Raw genomic sequence first — 21,853 nt, 5'->3', positions numbered from 1 at the left:
ATATGTTGATGGCTCATTTACTATCTGTAGTCTTGAACTCTCTCCTGAGTGGAAAGTTTGTACAGCCAACTTCCCTCCTGCGTCTCCATATGGGTTCCCAGTAAATGTGTTAAATATACCAAGACTAACATAAAACCAACCGCACACACTCCACAACACACACACACTGGTGCTTTCCCATCTTAGTTCATGGTCTTACCATCAACCGAGTAGCTCAAGTCACTACAAGTGGCCTAGAAGACATTACTGAATCCTGCCATTTCCTTACCCCCACATCTAATGCAACAAGAAGTTTTTGTTCTAAATTCTACTTGTAAAATATATTCCAAACTTATCCTCACTTGCCAGGATATTCTTTTTAAAAGGTAAATCGGGTCATGTGACTCTCCTGCTTGTACTCTCTGGTAGCTTCCACTTAGAGCATCTAGACTTCTTTCTGAAGCCTAATATGAACCCACCCCCCCCACCCCCCACCGCTGAACTTTCTAACTTGATCTCCTACCACTCTGTTGTGATCACTACATTAGAGCCACACTTGCCTTCCGTCTATCCCTAAAGTATAACAAATCCATCCCTGCTCTTAGACCTCTGCCTAAAATGCTTTTACTCCATGCTTTACCTGACTGGCTCCTTCTCCGGTCACAACCCAAATGCCTCCTCTTCAAAGGCCTTCCTAAACCATCATAAGCTGATGGTCGAATTCCTCTCCATCCCCTCCTCCTTCTGGCACGTTACATTGTGACACATCGCCCCATTTATTTCCTTTACATACCGTTTATTTACTGGTAGTACCTGTCTGTCTGTCTCCCTCTATTGGAGTATGAGTTCGGTGAGCGTGGGAACCTTGTTTCTAATGTTCACTAGAGTGTCTCCTGTGTTTGGGACAGTACCTTGGTTAATATGCATAACTGCCATTCAAAAATGATCAGGGGCGCCTGAGTGGCTCAGTCAGTTAAGTGTCTAACTCTTGGTTTTGACTCAGAACATGATCTCACACTTCGTGAGTTCGAGCGCCACATTAGGCCCCAGGCTGTCAGCATGGCTTCTCTCTCTCTCTCTCTGTCCCTCCCCAGCATGTACACAGCTGTGCGTGGTCTCTCGCTCAAAATAAAAAAGAAAACATTTAAAAAAAGGAAGAACAAAAACAAAAATGACTAGTCAGGAAACCCATTGTTAAAGCATTTGGTTATAATAATTCTCGTTCTCAATAATAATTTTTCCTATCTGCCTTCTGACCTAATTTTCCCTTTCATTTTTATTATCTTATATATGTGTTCTTCATTCATTTCGAACGGATTTCTAAGCAATTCTAGGTAAAGCCCCTTGGACCCAAGCAAAGAGTTAAATGTATCCCTGCTCTCCAGGAACTGCTTGGCCTCTTTAGTTTTCAACACCTTTTGAAGAATGCATATGTCGGTGTCTTAACCACTATCCTCTGTTTTAGATCCAGTCGCGATCTACTCTGATTTTTTTTCCTCCTGATAATAGAAAGATGTAAAGGGGGTACAGTGACCCTGAAGAAAAGTCTTCTTACTCAATGGCTCAGGGACTAACCTTTTTTTTCTGAGATGGCAGAGACCATGATTGATGGAAATTCTTTCTGTGAGCTAGATTTTTGGCAATTCGTTACAAATAACTCTTGTCCCCCAAAAGAGACAGGGTCCTCGAGTCTTCTTATCGGGGATAAGGTTTTATCATTATTTCCCATCCAGAAAGTATGACCCTTCTCTCCTTTCACCCCAGAAGATCATGTTATAAAGTGTTCTGCTCTTGCTGCTTTTAGGTCTCAGTTCCATCTCAGGCCATGTCATTGCTACTGATTATTACAACTTTAAATTGGCTTTCCGGTTTGTAGAGCATTATTTGGTATTGCCCCTATTCACATTATGTATTTAGAGATTAAATCACTTGCTGAGGATGACTTGGTACAAGAAATACCAGGATCGTGAAGATGGTGTTCGTTGAGGTCAAACCTTTACTTTCCCTACAGAGTCTTGCTGTTTTGCACAGGTATGCAATTGGAGCTATTTGTGGGGGTTAATGAAGAAAAACAAAGGAGTTGAGAGAACTAGAAGAAGACCTACAAGTGATCTGGGTCCTGACAGTGATGGCTGTTCTTAGACCCTGTCTATGACTTCTCCAACAGAAGTGCCTGGCTACCGAAAGGCCGAGTCTGGCTACAACCTTGGGAGCTCTACGTTTGCCTTTGTGTCATTTCGTTCATGTTTGTTCTTGGACTTTCACCTGTACCTGTGTCAAACTTCTTTGAAAAAGAAAGATTTATAAATGTGATATTCAGATATTCTGCCATTCTGGCATCGAAACTTGAGCTCTCTTTCATGCCTAGAAAAATGACTTTTCCAGGTACATCCTCAAGTATATAGGTGTTACAGTTTCTCACCCATCACCTATGATGATATTTGTTTCATTAAGCATCATCATCATCATACTATTTTAAATCACAGGGAACTATTTCAAAATGACTAGTTCCTTTTATCTAGTACCCATCAGAATTATATACTGTGGTCTCTTAAGAGGCCTATTACACTATTAGGTTAATGGAATAAAGTAATGAAGAATTAATAAATGTATTTTCGTCTTGCTAAGACCTAAAGGTTTAATGATTAACAGAGTAATGTTAATTCATTAAAGTAATTTTAGAAGATCATACATGTGCTGAGCTTACAAGGTCTCTGATGCACTTTTGTTCCCTGTGCTATCCCAGAAAAGCTTTGATTTATAAGGCTTAGTTTTTTTAATGAGTCTTTAAGGAGATGAAACAACTCCAAGGTCCTTATGGGATTTTGTAAAAATTTATTTTCTCGAGCTCTTCCTCTTAGTCCATTCTAAAAAGTCTTTGAACTTCTGAGCTTATATCTCTGTATATTCACCCATATGTTCTTTGTCCCAGAAAATGTTGCCCTATTTTAGGATTACTTTCTAAAGATCAAAATTGTCAGGATGATCGGTGACAAAAAAGCAGCAGAGTAGCAGTGTTAGCCTTTCCTAGTTTTGATATTCCTGTGGTCTTTGTCTCTAGGTCAGTGTAAGTTCCTGCCAAGGTATCATTTTGCTAAGCCTAAAATTCAGAGTGATCAGTCTGAGTTTGCTGTTGGGACATCTTGGGAATATGAATGCCTTCCTGGGTATATCAAGATGTCATTCCTTATCACCTGCCTAAAAACCTCCAAGTGGTCAGATCCTCAGCGATTGTGTCAACGTGAGTAATCTGTAATAGAAGCATCTTTGGGTCTATCTGTACCTCTGTGAGATAGCCTGTTATTTTCAAGGTGAAAGACCAGAAAATTACTAAATGATTTCAAATGAAGGGTGCTCCTGGGTTCTCCGTGTTTCTTTTACTCCCAAGAATAATATTGGGTATTGGGGTTAAATCATCACAGCTGGCCAGCCCTGTTTATCCTGTAATCTCCACAGCTTTGTTCTACAGTCTCTATACTGTGTTAAATGAGCTTAAGAGTTAGTATACAAGGAACACTTGTGTGTCAACTCATTCTTGTCCCATTCAATTCAAGAAATATTTTTTAGTAACCATCAGGTGTGAAGCATTAGGCTAGATGATGGGGCTGGGAATACACATAAAAATTAGCTAGTCTTTGCCTTTGAGGAGCTCCTATACTAGCTGTAAAGACTGACTTTTAAATAAATGCTGTACTATGATGTAATTTATGTATAGGTATAAAGCTCTGTAGGGAAGTAAATAATACTGTCTTGGAGAATTAGGCAAATGTAGGCATTATAGGCAGAGGAAATAGCATATTCGAAAGCATAGAGCTATAAAAGAACAGGACATCTTTGGAAAATAGAAAAATTCAATGCGGCTGGAGTATAAGGTACATAGTGGGGAATAATAGTTAATTAAGTGCACTGAAGCTTAATTTTGATGGGCCATGCATTTGTTCCCCAATAAACAGTGGTAAGTCATTGTAAGTTTTTCAGTGTGGGGAGGGGCATGGCCATATTTGTGCTTCCAAAAGATAGTGTGTGCTGTGCTATAGAAGATGTATGAAACCAATGGAGACCAAAGATAGAAAGGTAAATTTTGGTACTCAATGATCCAATGAGAGATTACAGCAATGACTACATAGTTGGTTTGGAGAGAGATTTCTGGAATCCAGTCGCTAAAATTTGGTAACCAATTGAGTGAAGAGCAGTAGGTGGAGGATGAGTTACAGAAAGGAAATGACGTCTGTGAGGTTTTTTAAGCCACAGACTTGGTAGATGATGCCATCAACTGACAGGATATAAAAAAGGGGAAATACAGATTATAAATTATGGTTGACCACAAATAATGTTTGCATCCATGCTCAGAAATAGAGAGTGCATGCTTCAAACAGATAGTGTTCTGAAGTTGACTGACCCTTTGGAGGATAGAAGTTTTGTAGATATCAAAACTATCTTTGAATTAATTTAAGTAGGCTAGTTGGCAAGTCCAGTCAGGTTGTATCTAATATGAAACACAGAACATCCCCCAAATCCCAGTCCCAAATTTTGTTTTGTTTTCCATTATAGGTAAATCATGTGGGAGTCCTGGAGAACTCCTCCATGGCTCTGTCCTCATACCCACGGGTGTCCTGTTTGGGTCAACAATTACATATTCTTGTGATAAAGGGTGAGTTGGCAGGAGACATCTCCAGAATACATGGGTATTAGAACAGTGGTTTCAACCATAAACCATCAGTTTTCCAAAAGAGATCCAAGTAATTGCCACTTACCCTTAAACATAGATAAGCAAAAAGAGAATTACCACCCTGATCTGCTCCAGAGACAACACTTCTAGAATACCCACTAGAAGAGAAAGAAATTTGGGCTACTCGTCTTCTAATTTTACATCTCCAGCATTACTGACCAGGAGCCAAATGTCATTTGGCTTCAGATTGTTGAATTTTTTGTATGAGTCCTTAGTTTATCACCATTACTTGTCTTCCATGATGATCTATTCTTTGCCATTATTTCAGTAGAGGAAGAACTAAGCTTTCCTAAAATGTACATCTAGCTGGGAGATGATCACTCATCTGTTTGTCTTTAGATATCGACTCATTGGTGATTCATCTGCTACATGTATTATCTCAGACAATATTGTAACCTGGGATAAGGACATGCCTTTTTGTGAATGTGAGTAAAATGATCCCTTTGTCATACCCTTGGCAATTCCTCTTGTCCCCTTCTAGAGGGAAATTGGGCATCTACACATCAAAACAAGTACCCAGGAGAGTTACACTTGGTTTGGGTAGCTCTGGGTACAGAGCTGTGGTTTATCTTCTTCCATGTCTCCCAGTCTCACCACACTTTCCTTCGATTAATGTTCTTACAGGATAAGTTATTTCATAGTGAATAAGTGCTTGAATCTAAAATACACTATGAGATTACACACTGCCATCTTTATTCTATGCAGAATGTCGGCCATCCTAGGTGTTTCCCAGAATAGTTTATCTGTACTTTGCAGTAGAAGGGGCGACTGGTGACCAGATCATAGGTTTTTTTTAAGTTTTCTTCAGGCCAGTTCCATGAATCTTCCTACCTTGCTACTTCTTATTTAGAACCATCTTTGAGATGAGGATGTAGAGTTTCAACAATCTGGGTTAATTGTTGGCTGAATTGAAGTGTGGTTTGCAAGAGTGAAGACAAGATTCCAAGAAGGTATAACATTTAAATGCCTTCTCTTTTTTCCCACCTACCCCCCAAAAGCTATTCCTTGTGCACCACCCCCAGCCATCTCCAATGGGGATTTTTACAGCAGCAGTAGAGAGAACTTTTACTATGGAATGGTGGTGACTTATAAGTGCCACGTTGGAAAGAATGGAAAAAAGTTGTTTGACCTCGTGGGTGAGAAGTCCATATATTGTACCAGCAAAGACAATCGAGTTGGCATCTGGAGTGGCCCTCCCCCTCAGTGTATTACTTTAGTCAATTGCCCAATTCCAGAAGTCGAAAACGGAATTATAGAATCTGGATTTGGACGTTCATTTTATTTAAATGATACTGTGATGTTTAGGTGTAAGCCTGGCTTTACCATGAAAGGCAGCAACATAGTATGGTGCCAAGCAAACAGCAAATGGAATCCTCCACTGCCAAAGTGCTTTAAGGGTGAGTTGGTCTGAAATTCTGGGGATCTAGAAACAAAATGAAACTTTTAGAGAAATAGATACATGGTACCTGTGGAAAAAAGAAGGGGAAAGATAGTATATGTAGTTCGGTATCTTGGTTAAAGAATTTGAAGGTATACTTTCAAAGCAATATCTAAATGTTGAAGAAGTAGGAAATTTACTATATTCTTGGACAGTACGAGATGTGCATTAGTGTAGAGCAAATTAGAAGACACTTTGAAAAGCGAAGAAAAGCAGAGCCAATGATCAGAGATTTTTTTTCCAGGACATAGGTGATTAGATTTTATTTAAATGAGGATAAAATAAACTCTGAATCCTATTGGCCATGCCAATAGAGGAAATTGACTGATGTCAATTTAATCAAATCAAATCAGAATCTGATTTTAATCAAATCATAATTTGATTAAAAATACTGTAGACATTATACATGCTCCTGTTGAAAATGTGGCCTTTATGGAATAAGGCTAGAATTAAGATTGAGTCACTTCCCCATTCTGCCTTTCTCCCCTACTCTTATTAAGAAATGTCTGACTTACTAAAAACATGACAATATTGGGAGCCCCTCCCACAAGGCTCAGGAACTTCATCAACCTGGTTTGGGGACAGCAGGAAGAAAGAGGTAGATTTTGGCAATAAAAATGTATTATAATAGTTAGGTTCCCTTGGCTACAATATTAGTGAGAGAATACCTGAGACCTTTTTAGTTAAATAAAATGGAAAATGATGAGTGGGTGTAATGTTTTCCAGCATAGATCAAGATAGGGAAAGCAGAGAGTTTCATGGTTCATCATATCTAAAGAAGTAATGCATGTTAGTTCCACGCCACCTCCACCCCACACGAAGGAGTCTCTGCCTTCCGCTTAGGAGAGTTGACATGCCACCTTCATCCCACCCCTACACACCTCAAGTTGGCTTAGGTTGTAGAGGAGAAAGTTCTTATTTCAGGAATAAAAGACCTCTGGTCCTGTTCTTTTCTCAGGGTGTCTACCACCTCCACCTATCAACCATGGTAGTTATAACATCTTGGATAAGGAATTCTTTCCAATTGGACAGGAGGTGTCCTACAGCTGTGACCCTGGCTACACCCTCATTGGAACTAACCCTATTCAGTGCACATCCTTGGGAACCTGGAGCCATACAGCCCCTGAATGTGAAGGTGCCTAAATCTCTATTCCATCTTCAGGAAACTCAATTGTTTCCTACTCTTCATGTGCCAGCCTTGTCTCTTTTTTCCTAGCAAAATCATGTGATGCCATCCCAAACCAACTTCTCAATGGCCGTGTGGTGGTCCCCCCTAATCTCAAGCTTGGGGCAGAGGTTTCGTTTGCTTGTGATAAGGGGTGAGTGTGAGGTGAGAGGGCCTGAATTGAGACGTATAATATAGAGCTAAGCATTGCAAAGAAAAATCTGTAAAGATGGTTAAAAATTTTTTGCTCTTTCTGATTTTTTTCTCTTATTTTCTTTACCTTATATGACTCATAATTCCATTGTTAAGCAAATCCTGTTGATTTTCTCCAACTGTATATATTGTGCATAGCCAGAGAGAGCTAGAAATTGTCCTTTAACCATTTGAAAAAGCAAAATTTAGGGTCAGAAATTAAGGCTCCTATTATGGAGAATAATGGGGGTTCACTAAGAGGGGTTCTTTGGAATGATCTTAGGGAGCAAGGTCTTTGACGTTTTCTTCACTAAGAACTGAGGTTTTTTCCTTCTAAATGGTAAAGAGAATCTTGACATTTGGATGCCAAAGAGGAAACGGAGAGTACAAAAACAGAATATGATTGTTAGGAATTTTTTTTCCCTCTGTGTTTTTACCTGGTCTGAAGTCATCACATAGCTGAGCTGATTCACAAACTTGGACTTTTTCCTTAAGTCAGAAATGATTTAAAAAATAGAGGCCATTAATAACACGTACTTGAGGGAAGTGATTAATTCCATGCAGCCGAGAACTGATTTGTTCTGGTGATGATTTGCTACCCCTTATTGTTTAAGGTACCGATTAAATGGCCAATCTTCTAGTCAGTGTGTCTCAGAAGGAACGAGAGTACTCTGGAATAATAAGTTTCCTGTCTGTGAACGTGAGTAGAAAACAAAAATCATCAAGTATGGATCTTACCCCTTGATTTTTGGTGTATTCCCGTGCATTTATCAATCATAACATCTTCTTCATACGTGTGCTTTGAATGTATGGATGCCAGTCTTCTCTATGTTCTAGGAGGCAGACCAAAGCCAAATTTATTTGACTACCTATTGTATTAGATATTCTATATGTATAAAGACGAATGCTTTGAAAGTTCCCCCTGTTGAAACTGAGTAGCACCAATGTGTTGAAATGGGTTGGCTATGTCTTCTTTTGCCAGTTCCTCTAGTGATGAGCAACTCTTGGGAGCTAAATGGAAATCAGCCATAAGTTGTGGGAATTGGCCATTTTCCCTTCATTCTGAGTCTCATTCAGGAAAGGTGTGCATATATCAACACAGCTGTAAACCATCAATATCCTTCTTGTGCATTAGGACAACTAAATAAAGGATGTGAGGTCATTATTCAAAACCTCTGATCACTTTCTGTGGCTTTTTTAAAGGCGTCCAGCATCAAAGGATGACAAATGATCTGTGGTGAGGCCGTAGTATCTTCACTAGCAAAACAGAATGTGTTCTCACCACTTGTGGCCCCAGTTGTGTGTTTGAAACAGACATTGAATTATTAGTATGTTCCAGGTATTGTGCTTGCCATTTTTAGGTACTCTTAGCTCACTGGCTGCTTCTTGTAACCTTATGAAGTAGCTTGAATTCTACTATAGACTAAGAAATTGAGGGTTAGAGAGGTTAAGACTTGCCTAAGGTCACACAGCTATTGATGACAGTGGGGGTTTGAAACCAGGTCTGTTGAGCCCAAATTTCATTAGTGCATGGTGCCTCCCCACATGTGATTAACATGTGACTAAGATTATTTTCGTGTGCTGTTTGCCTTTTATTTCACTACTAAGATTGATGAGATCCACAACTATTCAATAAATTCTGTTTCATTGTTACTGTTTGGTCGGGATGGTATTTATAGACCAGTTGATTTGTTTGCTGCTGATTGGGAGAAAGGTAAGAACTTACGAGGTTGGGGATAAGCACAGACTATGAGTAAGAAACAAATTACACAAATATCTGTTTCTGAAAAAAAAATGACATGACCTGTATTTGGACGTTTTATCTAAATTTAGATCTTTTCGTTGTCAGGATCAGTATGACCATATCTTTCCTTGTCTACTTTTCAGGAATTTCTTGTGACCCTCCTCCTCCTATCAAAAATGGTTGGAGTAGTTATTCTTCTGGTCCCATACCTCTTAACACTGTGATACGGTACACTTGTTCTGGTAACTTCCGCCTCATTGGAGACAGAGTCATTTTTTGTATAAGTAAAGACCAAGTGAAGGCCATCTGGGATAAAGGTGCTCCTGTATGTGAATATTATAATAAAAATTCTTTTTGCTCCGAGCCCATAGTACCAGGGGGATACAGAGATAAAACATCTAGACCACCATACAGACATGGTGATTCCGTGACATTTACCTGTAATACCAACTTCACCATGAAAGGCAACAAATCTGTTTGGTGCCAGGCAAATAGAACCTGGGGGCCAACACCACTACCCATCTGTGAGAGTGGTAAGTAAAAACCCAACACAATGCTAAGTGGGGAGGCTGGAGCCTTGCATTTCTGTGCAGATCAAGTTTTTATTCTGAAGGAAGAACAGTATGGACATGTGAATGGTGAGGGCGGAAGGAAGGGAAGAGGGTGAAAATTAGGGTTTCTGGCTTGTCCTTAGTTCTGGAGGGATATAAGTGTTCATTCAACAACCATCCACAGAGCAAAGAATAAGGAGGAGATGTAACTGTGAACGTACCTAATAACTGAATGGAATAGATCTCACAAGAATAGGGGCCAATGTTGGTTGGGATGTGGGAATTAGATGGTTTTAAACTGCGTGTCTGGGTTACTGTTAAATTGAGAAGAAATGTGGGATCTAATAGCAAGATGTACGCAATGGATTTAAAACGCATCTTTGAATAGCTGTTGGGATAGTCTGGCAGAAATGATGCCCCTTTTATCTATGGTCTTTGTGGATTTTTTCTGGAGTGATCCACTATTATCCAAGTCACCTACTAAGTCATCGCATTTCAAATCAAATCCCTTTGAAAACAGGGACCACTGTAAGTTCTTAATTTTCTTTTCATTTGGTTTGGTTTATGTCACTGCCAAAACCCGAAGCTGAATTTCAGTTCTACAATTAAACGGACTGGCAATACTTGGCAAAAACTATACCATCAAAATTAGCTATTTTCTTAATAAAGAACACTATTGACCAACTCTAAATCAGTTGAGTTGAACACACTGTTGACTCATTAGAAAAATATGGGTCTATCTATGCATAGGTAAGTATGTAATCTTGGAGGTAGGGAAGATCTTAAGATAGTCACAAAATGGGGTGACCATGGAAAACAATGAGGCCTTTAGAAAGATTTAGATAGATCTATACATATAGACAGATTATGAGGCAAAGAAAAGGCATAGAGTAATTCGTATTAAGTATTACACATACTGTGTAATTAAACAGGTACACATACCTGTGTGTAGATATGTATCATATATAGGATCCCCAAAATCTATGTTACTAATGTCTTTGAGGATCCCCCCGTAAATGATAACCTGCTACTCTTGGAGCAGAGAACAGGCTAAGGGTAGGAGGACAGTATGGGTGTAAAGGAACTTCTTTGGGTAACTGAAATTTTTCACAAGGCAAATGTAACACATAAAGTGTAACTAAGAATGAAAACTACAGTACCATTTGTGGTATAAAATGCATACACTTAAACCACACCTGCCTGATCTTGAAAAGACTGAGTTGAAAATTAGTGATGACTGTTTACCGTCCACCCCATGTCTTCTGTCTGGATCTCTGTTCTAAGTCAAAGTCTAGGTTGTGAAGGATGTATCATCTGACAGCCTTTTTCCTAACGTGTGCATGTAAAGATTTCCCGCGGGAGTGTCCATCGCTTCCCAAGATCCCCAATGGACATCACACAGGGGAGAGTGTTGGCTCCTTTGCCCCAGGATTGTCTGTGACTTACAGCTGTGAACCTGGTTACTTGCTCGTTGGAGAAAAGACCATCAGGTGTCTGTCTTCAGGAAAGTGGAGCGCTGCTCTTCCCAGGTGTAAAGGTACCTAAGTTTGCAACCAGTTTTAAGAATTTGGGCTATTCTGTGATTTGCCAGGCTTCGCTCACCTTTGGCTTGTTTCCTTAGAGGCACAGTGTGAACCTCCAGGACCGTTTCTCAATGGAGAGATAGAGGGCCCTCCCAGTCTTCGGGTTGGTGTAACTGTGAACTTTTACTGTAATGAAGGGTGAGTGTCGGCAGGGCCTGGGAGATTTAATTCATTTGGCTTATGTGTGCACGGTAGGACCCGTGACACCTGCACAAGGCTCCTCCATGAGGATGCAGGGACAGCCTGGTGTGAGTGAGGCTGTGAGAGAGAATGCTTATAAAAGGAGTTGGTACGTGTCAACTAAGTGCATTTGTCTTGGGTTTTAAGCGGGGGCGGTTGCCCTGTAACGCCAACTGCTTAATAGTCCTGAACGTCCGCCTTCCGTCTCCAGGTATTGGTTACAAGGCCAACCTTCTAGTCGGTGTGTAATTGCTGGACAGCGTGCTTCTTGGACCAGAATGCCAGTGTGCAAAGGTATGTTAGGAAACTGGTTTGCAGCTAGTTCTCTGGTCCTTGACCAGAACACCTCATTCTCAGCTTAACTAAAAGTTTTTGGTTCAGTCATTACTATACAGAATCTCATCGAGCAAAGATCTCACGTAGACCTCTCGAAGGGATAGGCTCTTCACTGAAGCATTCTTCAGCCACTTCTTTATTCCCTGCTTCCTCAAGTAAAACGGGGTTCCTAGGCTTTTCTTTGTCTGGAAACTGTGGAGACTTGCCAGCCAGGCCAGGCATATAAAGGAGATTGTATATTCAGTAGAAGAAATCAAAGGATCATGCTAATAGATATAGTCAAGAATAAAGTTCCGAATCATACTTTTAAAATTATACTGCTGTAGGTGTCCTGATTGATATATTACAGATTCAAGTATCACTGTCCCTGAACCTTGGATGGGACCACGGTTTCAAGCAACATCTGAGGCGTTCTTTGTTTGCTGTACAGCTGCAATCTTGTCATTATTTCTGATTTCTCTAGAAATTCTTTGTGGGCCACCTCCTTCTATTCTCAACGGAAGGCATACAGGCAACCCTTCAGGGAACATCCCATATGGAAGCATGGTCACTTATGCTTGTGACCCAGACCCAGAGAGAGGAGTGAGCTTCATCCTTACTGGGAAGAAAACCATCCATTGTACCGCCAATAGTCAGAAGACTGGAGGAGTCTGGAGTGGCCCTGCCCCACGCTGTGAACTTTCTAGTTCTGCCATTCAGTGTCCACCTCCCCAGATCCCAAGAGGCCAAATATCATCTGGATGGAAAGAGCAATATTCCTATAATGACACCGTGGTATTTGCTTGCACATTTGGCTTCACCATGAAGGGCAGCAAGGTGACCCGATGTAATGGCCAAGGTGCATGGGAGCCATCGGTACCTGTCTGTGAAAAGGGTGGGTGTTCCAATACTCAGAAAAGTGCTACTAATTCATCTTTTTGAAGAGTTAGAAGACGGGGTTATAGATTTAAGCAGGGCCTTTTCCAGGTTCTAGTCCCCTCGATTCTACTAAATATAGTGAATATAAATTATATAGGTTTTCTTAACATCATCACCCCACCATTGTTTCATTTTGTGGAAGCATCCTTGGGAGAAAAAACACTGAGGATCACTAAGTTGCCCACTTCTCTAGGGGAAAAAAAATGCTTTTTTGTCTCAGTATTGATTTTTTTTTTAAGAGAAGTCAACAAATCCTCTACCCCACGGATATATCCCATGAAACACATATGAGATCGTTCCTTGAGAAACAAAGAGACAGGAGGGGAGTTGGAGCACCAAATGGAAACTGAACTAAATGCAGAAAAGAAAAAAGATGGAGAACCACTGATTTAAAATTACCCCAAACTGGACTGCACAGATTACTTGTATCCCATATAACTGCCACCAGAGCGGATTGTAGATATTCATGATAATTTCTTTGGCTGTTTCTTTCAGTTGTTTATATAAGAAAATTTTTCTTCTTTTCCTTTAGAGTGCCAAGCCCCTCCTAAAATCCTCAATGGGCAAAAGGAAGATGGACACATGGTCCGCTTTGAGCCAGGAACATCCATAAAGTACAGCTGTGACCCTGGCTATGTGCTAGTGGGAGAAAAATCCATACGTTGTACCTCTGACGGGGTGTGGACACCCACCGCCCCCGAATGCAAAGGTGCCAGGCTTTGAATGCAGATGTTTTGTGGTTTTGAGATTGCCTTGAGTTGATTTCTCATCCCGCTCTCTTTTCTTAGTGGCAGAGTGTGAACCCATAGAAAAACAAGTCTTTAAGAGACCCCGGGATCGATTTATTAGACCAGATGTTAACTCTTCTTGCGATGAAGGGTGAGTGAGGGCTCTCAGCCTGAACCAAGTCTGGCTTATCAGTGCACACTACAAGCTCTGTTGCAAGCATCTATCTCAAAGACCCTTCCCTGTCACACGTTTGCAGAAGGGTTGATTGTGCCGTTGTTCCATGCCTGGAAGCTCTGTCCATGCAATGGGTGGATGGTGTTGATGCTGGCTACATTTTTGCTCCTGTTGTTTCTTATCCTAAAAGTGGGGAGTCCGCTTTGAGCCAATAGCTCTTGCTTAGCTTAGTGGGCACCGGATGGCAAAATGACATGACTCTTTGTCTCCAGGTACCGGTTAGGTGGGAGTGTTTATCAGTTGTGTCAAGGTGCGATTCCTTGGTTTATGGAGCGTCGTCTTTGTGAAGGTGAGTAGCAAAAATTACGGAGGACCTCAAACAGGGTAAGATGTATGCGTTTCCCGGGAGATTTTCACTTGAGGCCCTGTTACGGGAATAAGAATATTAGATTCTATTTGACTCACTCTGTCACCGCTTCTAGTTGTGCAGTCTTGCTGTCTTTCTGCTGTCCCCTCTTTCTACTTCAGAGCATGACCAGCAATGTAAACCTATTTAGTTTCTGATTCTCTTTTGTGATTGAGGAGTATAAGAGTAATAAGGACAGTGAGTATATGAGCCACCATCCTTGATAGAGGGAACACTGGAGTTTAGTGGGGAGAAAGGGGAATCGTGTGGGATCTGAACCCAGAGTCTGCTGCTATTGCTTGATTGGACCTTGGGCAATTTATGTAACTTCTCGGAAATCCTAGACTCTTACCTGTGAAGTTAGCCTAAGGCTGCAGACTTCCACATTATTAGAATTAAGTGGTACTATTCCTATTTAGTAGCTAAGAAAATTGCCTGTCAAAATAGGTGCTCAATCAACAGTCTTTCTTGCATAACCTATCATATCACATCAGCACAAAGATGATACTCAAAAAAGCTTAATTCTACTCCCCTGTGCCTTTTATTCACCTCTTAGTGATTTTTAAAAAAACAATGATTTAAAAAAAATTTTTAATGTTTATTTTTTGAGAGAGAGACCGAGTGTAAGCTGGGGAGGGGCAGAGAGAGAGGGAGACGCAGAATCCGAAGCAGGCTCCAGACTCCGGGCTATCCGCACAGAGCCCAACACGGGGGGCTTATTTTCTACTGGACTTTACTGCCTCACAACATGATACTGATGTACATGTTCACTTTAAACAAAGATTTCCGTTACAAAGATCTTTGCTATGATATCTGTTTAAATCACATTTTACACACATAATGAGCTTTGATGTAACTTCTACCATCAAAACTCATCCATATCCTCCAGGAAACCTGATAACAAGAGGTCTGTAACCAGCCTCCCTTCTCTTCTTTTGTGCCTAATACTGGAACAGAATTCTACAGTAAATTCTTCTCTCTCCAGAAATCACCTGCCCGCCACCTCCTGTGATCTACAATGGGAAACACACCAGGAGTTCCTCTGAAAATGTTCCATATGGTACCACAGTCACCTACACATGCAACCCTGGGCCAGAGAGCGGAGTGGAATTCGTCCTCATTGGAGAGAGCACCATCCGTTGTATAAGCAATGACCAAGAGAGGGGCATCTGGAGTGGCCCTGCCCCTGTCTGTAAACTTTCCCTCCCTGCTGTTCAGTGTCCACCTGCCCACGTGGCAAACGGATACAAGATATCTGGCAAGGAAGCCCCATATTTCTACAATGACAGTGTGACATTCAAGTGTAATAAGGGATTTACTCTGAAGGGCAGCAGTCAGATTCGCTGCAAAGCCAATAACACCTGGGATCCTGAAATACCAGTCTGTGAAAAAGGTAACGACCCAATGAGGTATTTATTTATTTATTCCTATTATCTCCAACCCAAAACTGGAGTCACGGAAAAAGGCAAGCATGCACACATTACTATCCCATCTCTTCCATTCTGTGACGGAATGTTCTATGTGGTTTTATATATTCTTCATGTGAATGCCCCCATGGATCTGTGATGTATTCAGGGTAGGTAATGAGAGGACCTTTTTATGGTTTCCAAGTTTTTAGTTAAATTCCAGTTAGTTAATATACAGTGTAATATTAGTTTCAGATGTAGAACTTGGTGATACAACATCAGCTGCTCATCACAAGTGTCCTCCTTAATCCCTGTCACCTATTTAACCCACCCCCCAACCACCTTCCCTCTGGCAACCATCAGTTTGTTCTCTGTAGCTAAGCATCTGTTTCCCGACCTTTTTAAAGGCGCCTAGTTCCTGCAAAAGAGCAGAAAACATTCAGTAATGAATTAGCACTTCGTGGTCTTTGGCTTAAGTTTCAGATTGTCTGCTGTCGAACGATGTATACTTAATGTTCTCACGTATAAATTCCTTTTTGTTGTTGTTGTTGTTGGTATTTATGTGGGGAGTTTTCTCTTCAGGCTGCCAGCCACCTTTTGGGCTCCAGCATGGTCGGCATACAGGTGGAAATAGGGTCCTTTTTGTCTCTGGGATGACTGTAGACTACACCTGTGACCCTGGCTACTTGCTGGTGGGAAACAAATCCATTCACTGTATGCCTTCGGGAAATTGGAGTCCTTCTGCCCCTCGGTGTGAAGGTACTTTCAGTTCCAGAGTTGTCTTTCTCTGTGATATCAGGCATGTATAAGTAACTCAAACTTTGCTCGTCCAGAAGCACCGTGTCAACCTGTGAGAGAAGATCTTCGAGAGCCTCCTGTTCACTCACACGTAGTACTGGTTAATACGTCCTGTCAAGAGGGGTGAGTAGAAGAGGGTCCACTCTTGGGAAGGGTCTCCACGAGTTTTATGCATTAATCCTATCCTCAACCTGTCTTGGTGACTCCATTTAGAAGTCCCTCATTGTCGCACTCACAGGGAACGTGAGGTTCTAAAGGTCTAACATCTAGGACTTTTCAGTCCTTTCTTGACATGGAAATAACCGTGCTGCGAAAAACTTTGTTTAAAGTAGCTTTTGTGCTTGGAGGGCCGAGAGTTTTAGCTCCTGTCCCCCCGAAGTTCTTATTTAGAAATGCCTCTGCATCTGTGATTTGAGGAAGAGAGACGGCAGAGATGTGCTATCAGGAAGAGGAAATGCATTACAGTCTCTCTCTAGGTACCGGCTGACTGGACATGCTTATCAGAAGTGTCAAGATGCTGAGAATAGGGTCTGGTTCCAGAAGATTCCACTTTGTAAAGGTAAGTCAGAAAAAAAAAGTTGTTGGAGGGGCAGTAGGGGGTTAGAGAGGGCAGGCCACTGAGGAGCTAGCCTATAACTACCTCAGTGGTCTGTGTGTTCAGTCTCCGTGTACATAAGATAAGGCAAATCTTTCCGTGTCTGATGGGCACTGACACTGGGAAATGAAGTTGCCAAGTAGGAACTGAGTATTTGCCGTATATCTGCTCAAGATTTAAGAAAATATATATATGGCCTAGGTTTCTAGTTCATGGTAGCATAGCCGCATTTATTCCTTTCTGAAGACTTCATCGTGTTTCCTGAATTTTTTTTGAATGAGTATGATGTATTAGTCGCATAGAGAATTTAATAAAGTTGTTTTTTTTAATTTTTTAATATTTATTTATTTTTGAGAGAGAGAGAGAGAGAGAGCATGAGAGGCAGAAGGGCAGAGAGAGAAGGAGACACAGAATCCGAAGCAGGCTCCAGGCTCTGAGCTGTCAGCACAGAGCCTGACGCGGGGCTGGAACTCACAGAGTGCAAGATCATGACCTGAGTCGAAGTCAGAGGCTCAACTGACTGAGCCACCCGGGTGCCCCAATAAAGCTGTTTTTAAATATTTAAATTTTTTTTTAACATTTATTCATTTTTGAGAGTGAGAGAGAGCATGAGTGGGGGAGGGGCAGAGAGAATGGGAGACACAGAATCCAAAGCAGGCCCCAGTCCCTGAGCTGTCAGCACAGAGCCTGACGTGGGGCTCGAACTCACAGACCGCGAGATCATGACCTGAGCCGAAGTCGGACGCCTAACCGACTGAGCCACCCAGGCACCCCTAATAAAGCTGTTTTCAAGAAAGTATAACCCGGGTCCTAAAATCTAAGTTATTTTATCGCTCTGTGTAATACCTACAGTTGCCTAGTTTCATTCGTGCCTGAAGGAAGACTGTCCAACTGAAGTAGAATTTCCTAACTCTCTTCTACAGCCGTTCACTGCCCGCCTCCACCAGTGATTGACCACGGAAGGCCCAGGGGTGTGATGGCAGAACGCTTCCTATATGGAAATGAAGTCTCTTATGAATGTGACCAGGGATTCTCCCTTGTGGGAGAGAAAAATATACGATGCATCATTGATTCTAACGGACATGGGTCTTGGAGTGGACCTACCCCCCAGTGTTTCAAATCTCCTCCTGTGACCCACTGCCCTAACCCAGAAGTCAAACATGGATATAAGCTAAACAAAACTCGTTCTTCATATGCCCACGATGACATAGTATATGTCGCCTGCAATCCCGGCTTCATCATGAATGGCAGTAACTTGATTAGGTGTCATACCAACAACCAGTGGGTGCCAGGTGTACCAACTTGTATCAAAATGGGTAAGATATTTTAAGGAATTAAGTATGGGATGGTGCAGAGAATAAAGGAAAGGGCTTTGAATCTCCACCGGCCATTTGAACTGCAGAAAAGCATGTAAAAGCAAAGACAGTCACGTTGTTTTACAAGATACCTGCCTTGTCTTGTCTTTTCATCTGATTCTTTTTTTCCCCTTTTCTTTTCTTTTTTTTTAAATTTTTTTAACGTTTATTTATTTTTGAGACAGAGAGAGACAGAGCATGAACAGGGGAGGGGCAGAGAGAGAGGGAGACACGGAATCGGAAGCAGGCTCCAGGCTCTGAGCCATCAGCCCAGAGCCCGACGCGGGGCTCGAACTCACGGGCCACGAGATCGTGACCTGAGCTGAAGTCGGACGCTTAACCGACTGAGCCACCCAGGCGCCCCTTTTTCCCCTTTTCTAAGTGCGTTGAGCAAAAGTACACGAGAGGATAATGGTTACCTCCCAAACTGATGGAGTCTCTAAAATCTATTCTTTTTACTAATTTATAATTTAAAAAAATACACAGATCTTTGGGAGGGGAAATGTCTGGCGATAATACTGCTTGATGATTTGATATGTAAAACTGTGATAGCAGCCAGAAAGAGAACTTTGTGTTTCTCAAGAGGAATGCTGGCCTTCAAACCCATTGAATTGTCTTTCTTTTTTTAGTTATTGTGTGGCAGTTTTGCTCCTGTCAGAAACTACCTACCACCGAGCCTGCCAATTGGTGCCCTAAGAACCGAAATCAGCTCACCAGAACTGTTCTCTTTGGCTGAAATACGGTGCTTTGCTTTCCTGCAAGGCGCCAGTAGCTTGAATTGGGTAGCAATGGCCGCCATTTTTAGGACAGATGCTCTTGGATTCATCATATATAGCGGCTTCCCTTCCTGGTTCCAGTAGGCATTTGAGTGTGAGACCCTTAAACTACAGCCTCTCTGCTATTTAAAGGGAAAAGAAAAGAATACTATTAGCTGATAGATTACAACTGTGGGCTACAACCATTGATTTTTCATTATTTCACTTCTGACATCTTCAGGTCACGTACGAGAGATGTAGAAAATGCACATTTCCGTCCATTGCTGCTTGGCTTGGGTGGGATGAGTATTTCTGGGTACCAATTCATTGGCTTGTTTCCTACCTTCTTTCAGTATCACTGTCACTCACGGAGAGTGTTGGCTATATGTTCCTCTGTGCTAAATTAACGATCCTTTTTTTTCTTGGTGTCCAAGCTTTCTTAGGATGTCAGCCTCCACTAGATATACCCAATGGGAATCACACTGGTGGAGATATGGCTCGATTTTCTCCCGGAATGTCAATCCTGTACAGCTGTGACCAAGGCTACCTGCTGGTGGGAGAGGCATTCCTCCTTTGCACACATGAGGGAACCTGGAGCCAACCTGCCCCTTATTGTAAAGGTACGGTGTCTATTATTTTCTTATTTGTCAATTAAATTTCTCCCACGTAGATATATTCAGTTCAGTGCTTTCAACTTAAAATAGACAAATGCATTAATTGGATCATTTAATACAATGTATTTGATTGGACTGATTTAATTGGATTAATCCATTAATTAACCACAAAATAAGAAAAAATGACTTAAGGAATAGCTTGTCTGATGAGTGATCGCTTATGTAGTCCTTTAAGTACAGAAAATTGAAGTACTTACACAACTTATATAACTAAATACAGGTTGAATTTATACTACGGTTGTAGTTATGGAAGTGTGCATTCGACAAAATGCTGATACAACGCACAATGACCTTGTCAGTATATTTCCTATGAGTGGTGGTGGCATTATGGGTCTATTTTTTTAATAAAAGTTTCAGGATTTCACTTTCGTTAGCATAAACAACACATGTGAAATACGCAGTGAGTTAATATCCAATACCTGTCGAGCACTTTTTACTAAATACCAGAAACCGTGCACAGCATTTTGCATGCATTATTTCATTAATCCTCCTGAGAACAATATGAAGTTGGTGCCACTATTATTTCTGTATGACAGGTGAGGTCTCGGTAGAATGAGAGATTTCTAACTTACCAGAAGTCACACAGCTGGGAAGTCTAGGACTCATGATTCAAATCCCAAATCTCCCACTATCGCCCCCTACACTGCTAGTTGAAAGAAGAAATGAGGGAGAATGTTCCTGTAAGGAGAATTCTAGGTAACAGTGAAGCAGATGAGATAGTCATTCAGAATTCTTAATATTACCCATTCAGTCCTCACCATTTCTCTGGGAAGCCATCAAAACGATCCAACGCTATCCATGTAGAAACTAAAGCACAAAGAAGGAAAATAATCTGGCTTCAATTGCCTAGAGGTAATCGAGATGGATTGTTGACACAAAAAGACTGCCTAAGATATCCTTTTGTGTTATCACAGTGAGGCTTTACTTAGAATGAACCGAGTTGGTTTCCTAAACCATTCCCTTCAGGGTGGCATCTACTTCCTTGAGAAAAGGCTAAACTATGACCCAGCTTCCATTAGCTTTCTTCCATTTCAGAGGTGAACTGTAGCTCCCCAGAGTATATTAATGGAATCCAGAAGGGGCTGGAGCCTGGGAAAATGTATCAGTATGGAGCTATTGTCACTTTGGAGTGTGAGGAGGGGTATACCCTGGAAGGCAGTCCCCAGAGCCAGTGCCAGGATGATCACCGGTGGAACCCGCCCCTGGCTGTTTGCAAATCGCCAGGTAAGTACCAAGGGCTCTATTGCAGCTCGTGTACTTGCCTCACTGGAGAGAAGACAGCAAGGGCTATGCCTCAGCATTAAGTTCTAGGTTTTAACTTGACATGGGTCTGTGACCAGCACTACACTGATGGAAGAGTTTGAAGTTAGTAGTCGATTCTACAAAAAGCAAAACTCTCTGAGGATGGAGGAAATAAAGAAAGGAAATAACGGGAGAGGAATACTAACTTATAAGGTGCAAGACTAACAACCTTCCGTTTTGAAAGGAGTCACTACTGAGCTTTCCCTTGCTGAATCTTGTTTTATAACCACTTACCAATTGGACAACGGTGAACATTGTTGTTATGCCAACTAAGGGCGTTCGTTCACCTGTTACAAACTATATGGTTCACCTCTGACAACTCTCTATGGTGAACAACCTGTTAGAGTTAATGATAAATATCAACAGCTAATATCTGCATTGTAACCTGAGAAGTCTCTGATTATGAAATTGACTATGTTGGTTTTTTCGTTCAGGAACTACCCCGACTTAAAGTGAATTTTTTTTTTTTTAAGTTCAGTGAGTTGTCACATAAAAAATGAAGCGTGATTATAATCCAGGGTCCCATCACATCTTTTTAAAGTGGATTTTGAGAGAGAGGAGCTGAATGTTAACTTTGGGGACGTGACCATGGGACTTTGGGCTGCACTGAAGCATGCAACTAGACTAATATTTTCATGATTCTGTATTCTCTTTAGCCTCACTTGCTCCTCTTCTTTCTGGTAAGTTTTCTTAAATATTTGAATTAAATCTCTAATGATTTTTTTTAAGTTTATTTATTTATTTTGAGAGAGCTAGAGCACGTGGGAGGGGCAGAGAGGAAGTGGGAGAGAGAGAATCCCAAGCAGGCTCTGCACTGTCTGTCAGTACAGCGACCGATTATATT

At 41.4% G+C, this 21,853-nt stretch overlaps 1 protein-coding gene across 9 annotated transcripts in view; it reads left to right on the top strand.

Moving 5' to 3' along the window:
• Positions 1 to 21,853, top strand: part of CR2 (complement C3d receptor 2) — a 34,018-nt gene that overhangs the window by 4,585 nt on the left and 7,580 nt on the right. The window contains exons 2-24 of one of the 9 annotated variants that reach the window (XM_060643960.3): positions 3,041 to 3,220; positions 4,531 to 4,630; positions 5,048 to 5,133; positions 5,707 to 6,105; positions 7,105 to 7,281; positions 7,363 to 7,465; positions 8,118 to 8,203; positions 9,391 to 9,780; positions 11,147 to 11,335; positions 11,420 to 11,519; positions 11,773 to 11,855; positions 12,361 to 12,771; positions 13,348 to 13,524; positions 13,604 to 13,694; positions 13,991 to 14,067; positions 15,110 to 15,517; positions 16,113 to 16,289; positions 16,364 to 16,451; positions 16,805 to 16,887; positions 17,847 to 18,239; positions 19,468 to 19,653; positions 20,743 to 20,931; positions 21,666 to 21,689. In XM_060643960.3, the coding sequence (XP_060499943.3) occupies positions 3,041 to 3,220; positions 4,531 to 4,630; positions 5,048 to 5,133; positions 5,707 to 6,105; positions 7,105 to 7,281; positions 7,363 to 7,465; positions 8,118 to 8,203; positions 9,391 to 9,780; positions 11,147 to 11,335; positions 11,420 to 11,519; positions 11,773 to 11,855; positions 12,361 to 12,771; positions 13,348 to 13,524; positions 13,604 to 13,694; positions 13,991 to 14,067; positions 15,110 to 15,517; positions 16,113 to 16,289; positions 16,364 to 16,451; positions 16,805 to 16,887; positions 17,847 to 18,239; positions 19,468 to 19,653; positions 20,743 to 20,931; positions 21,666 to 21,689 (4,197 nt within the window). The other 8 variants (XM_078441397.2, XM_060643961.3, XM_060643962.3 and 5 more) reach the window with 8 other exon arrangements.

This window comes from Panthera onca, chromosome F1, assembly GCF_046562875.1.
Source record: "Panthera onca isolate mPanOnc1 chromosome F1, mPanOnc1 haplotype 2, whole genome shotgun sequence".
NCBI classification, from domain to species: domain Eukaryota; kingdom Metazoa; phylum Chordata; class Mammalia; order Carnivora; family Felidae; genus Panthera; species Panthera onca.
The sequence above is the reverse complement of the archived record's forward strand: the minus strand, read 5'-3'. Positions and strand labels throughout refer to the sequence as shown.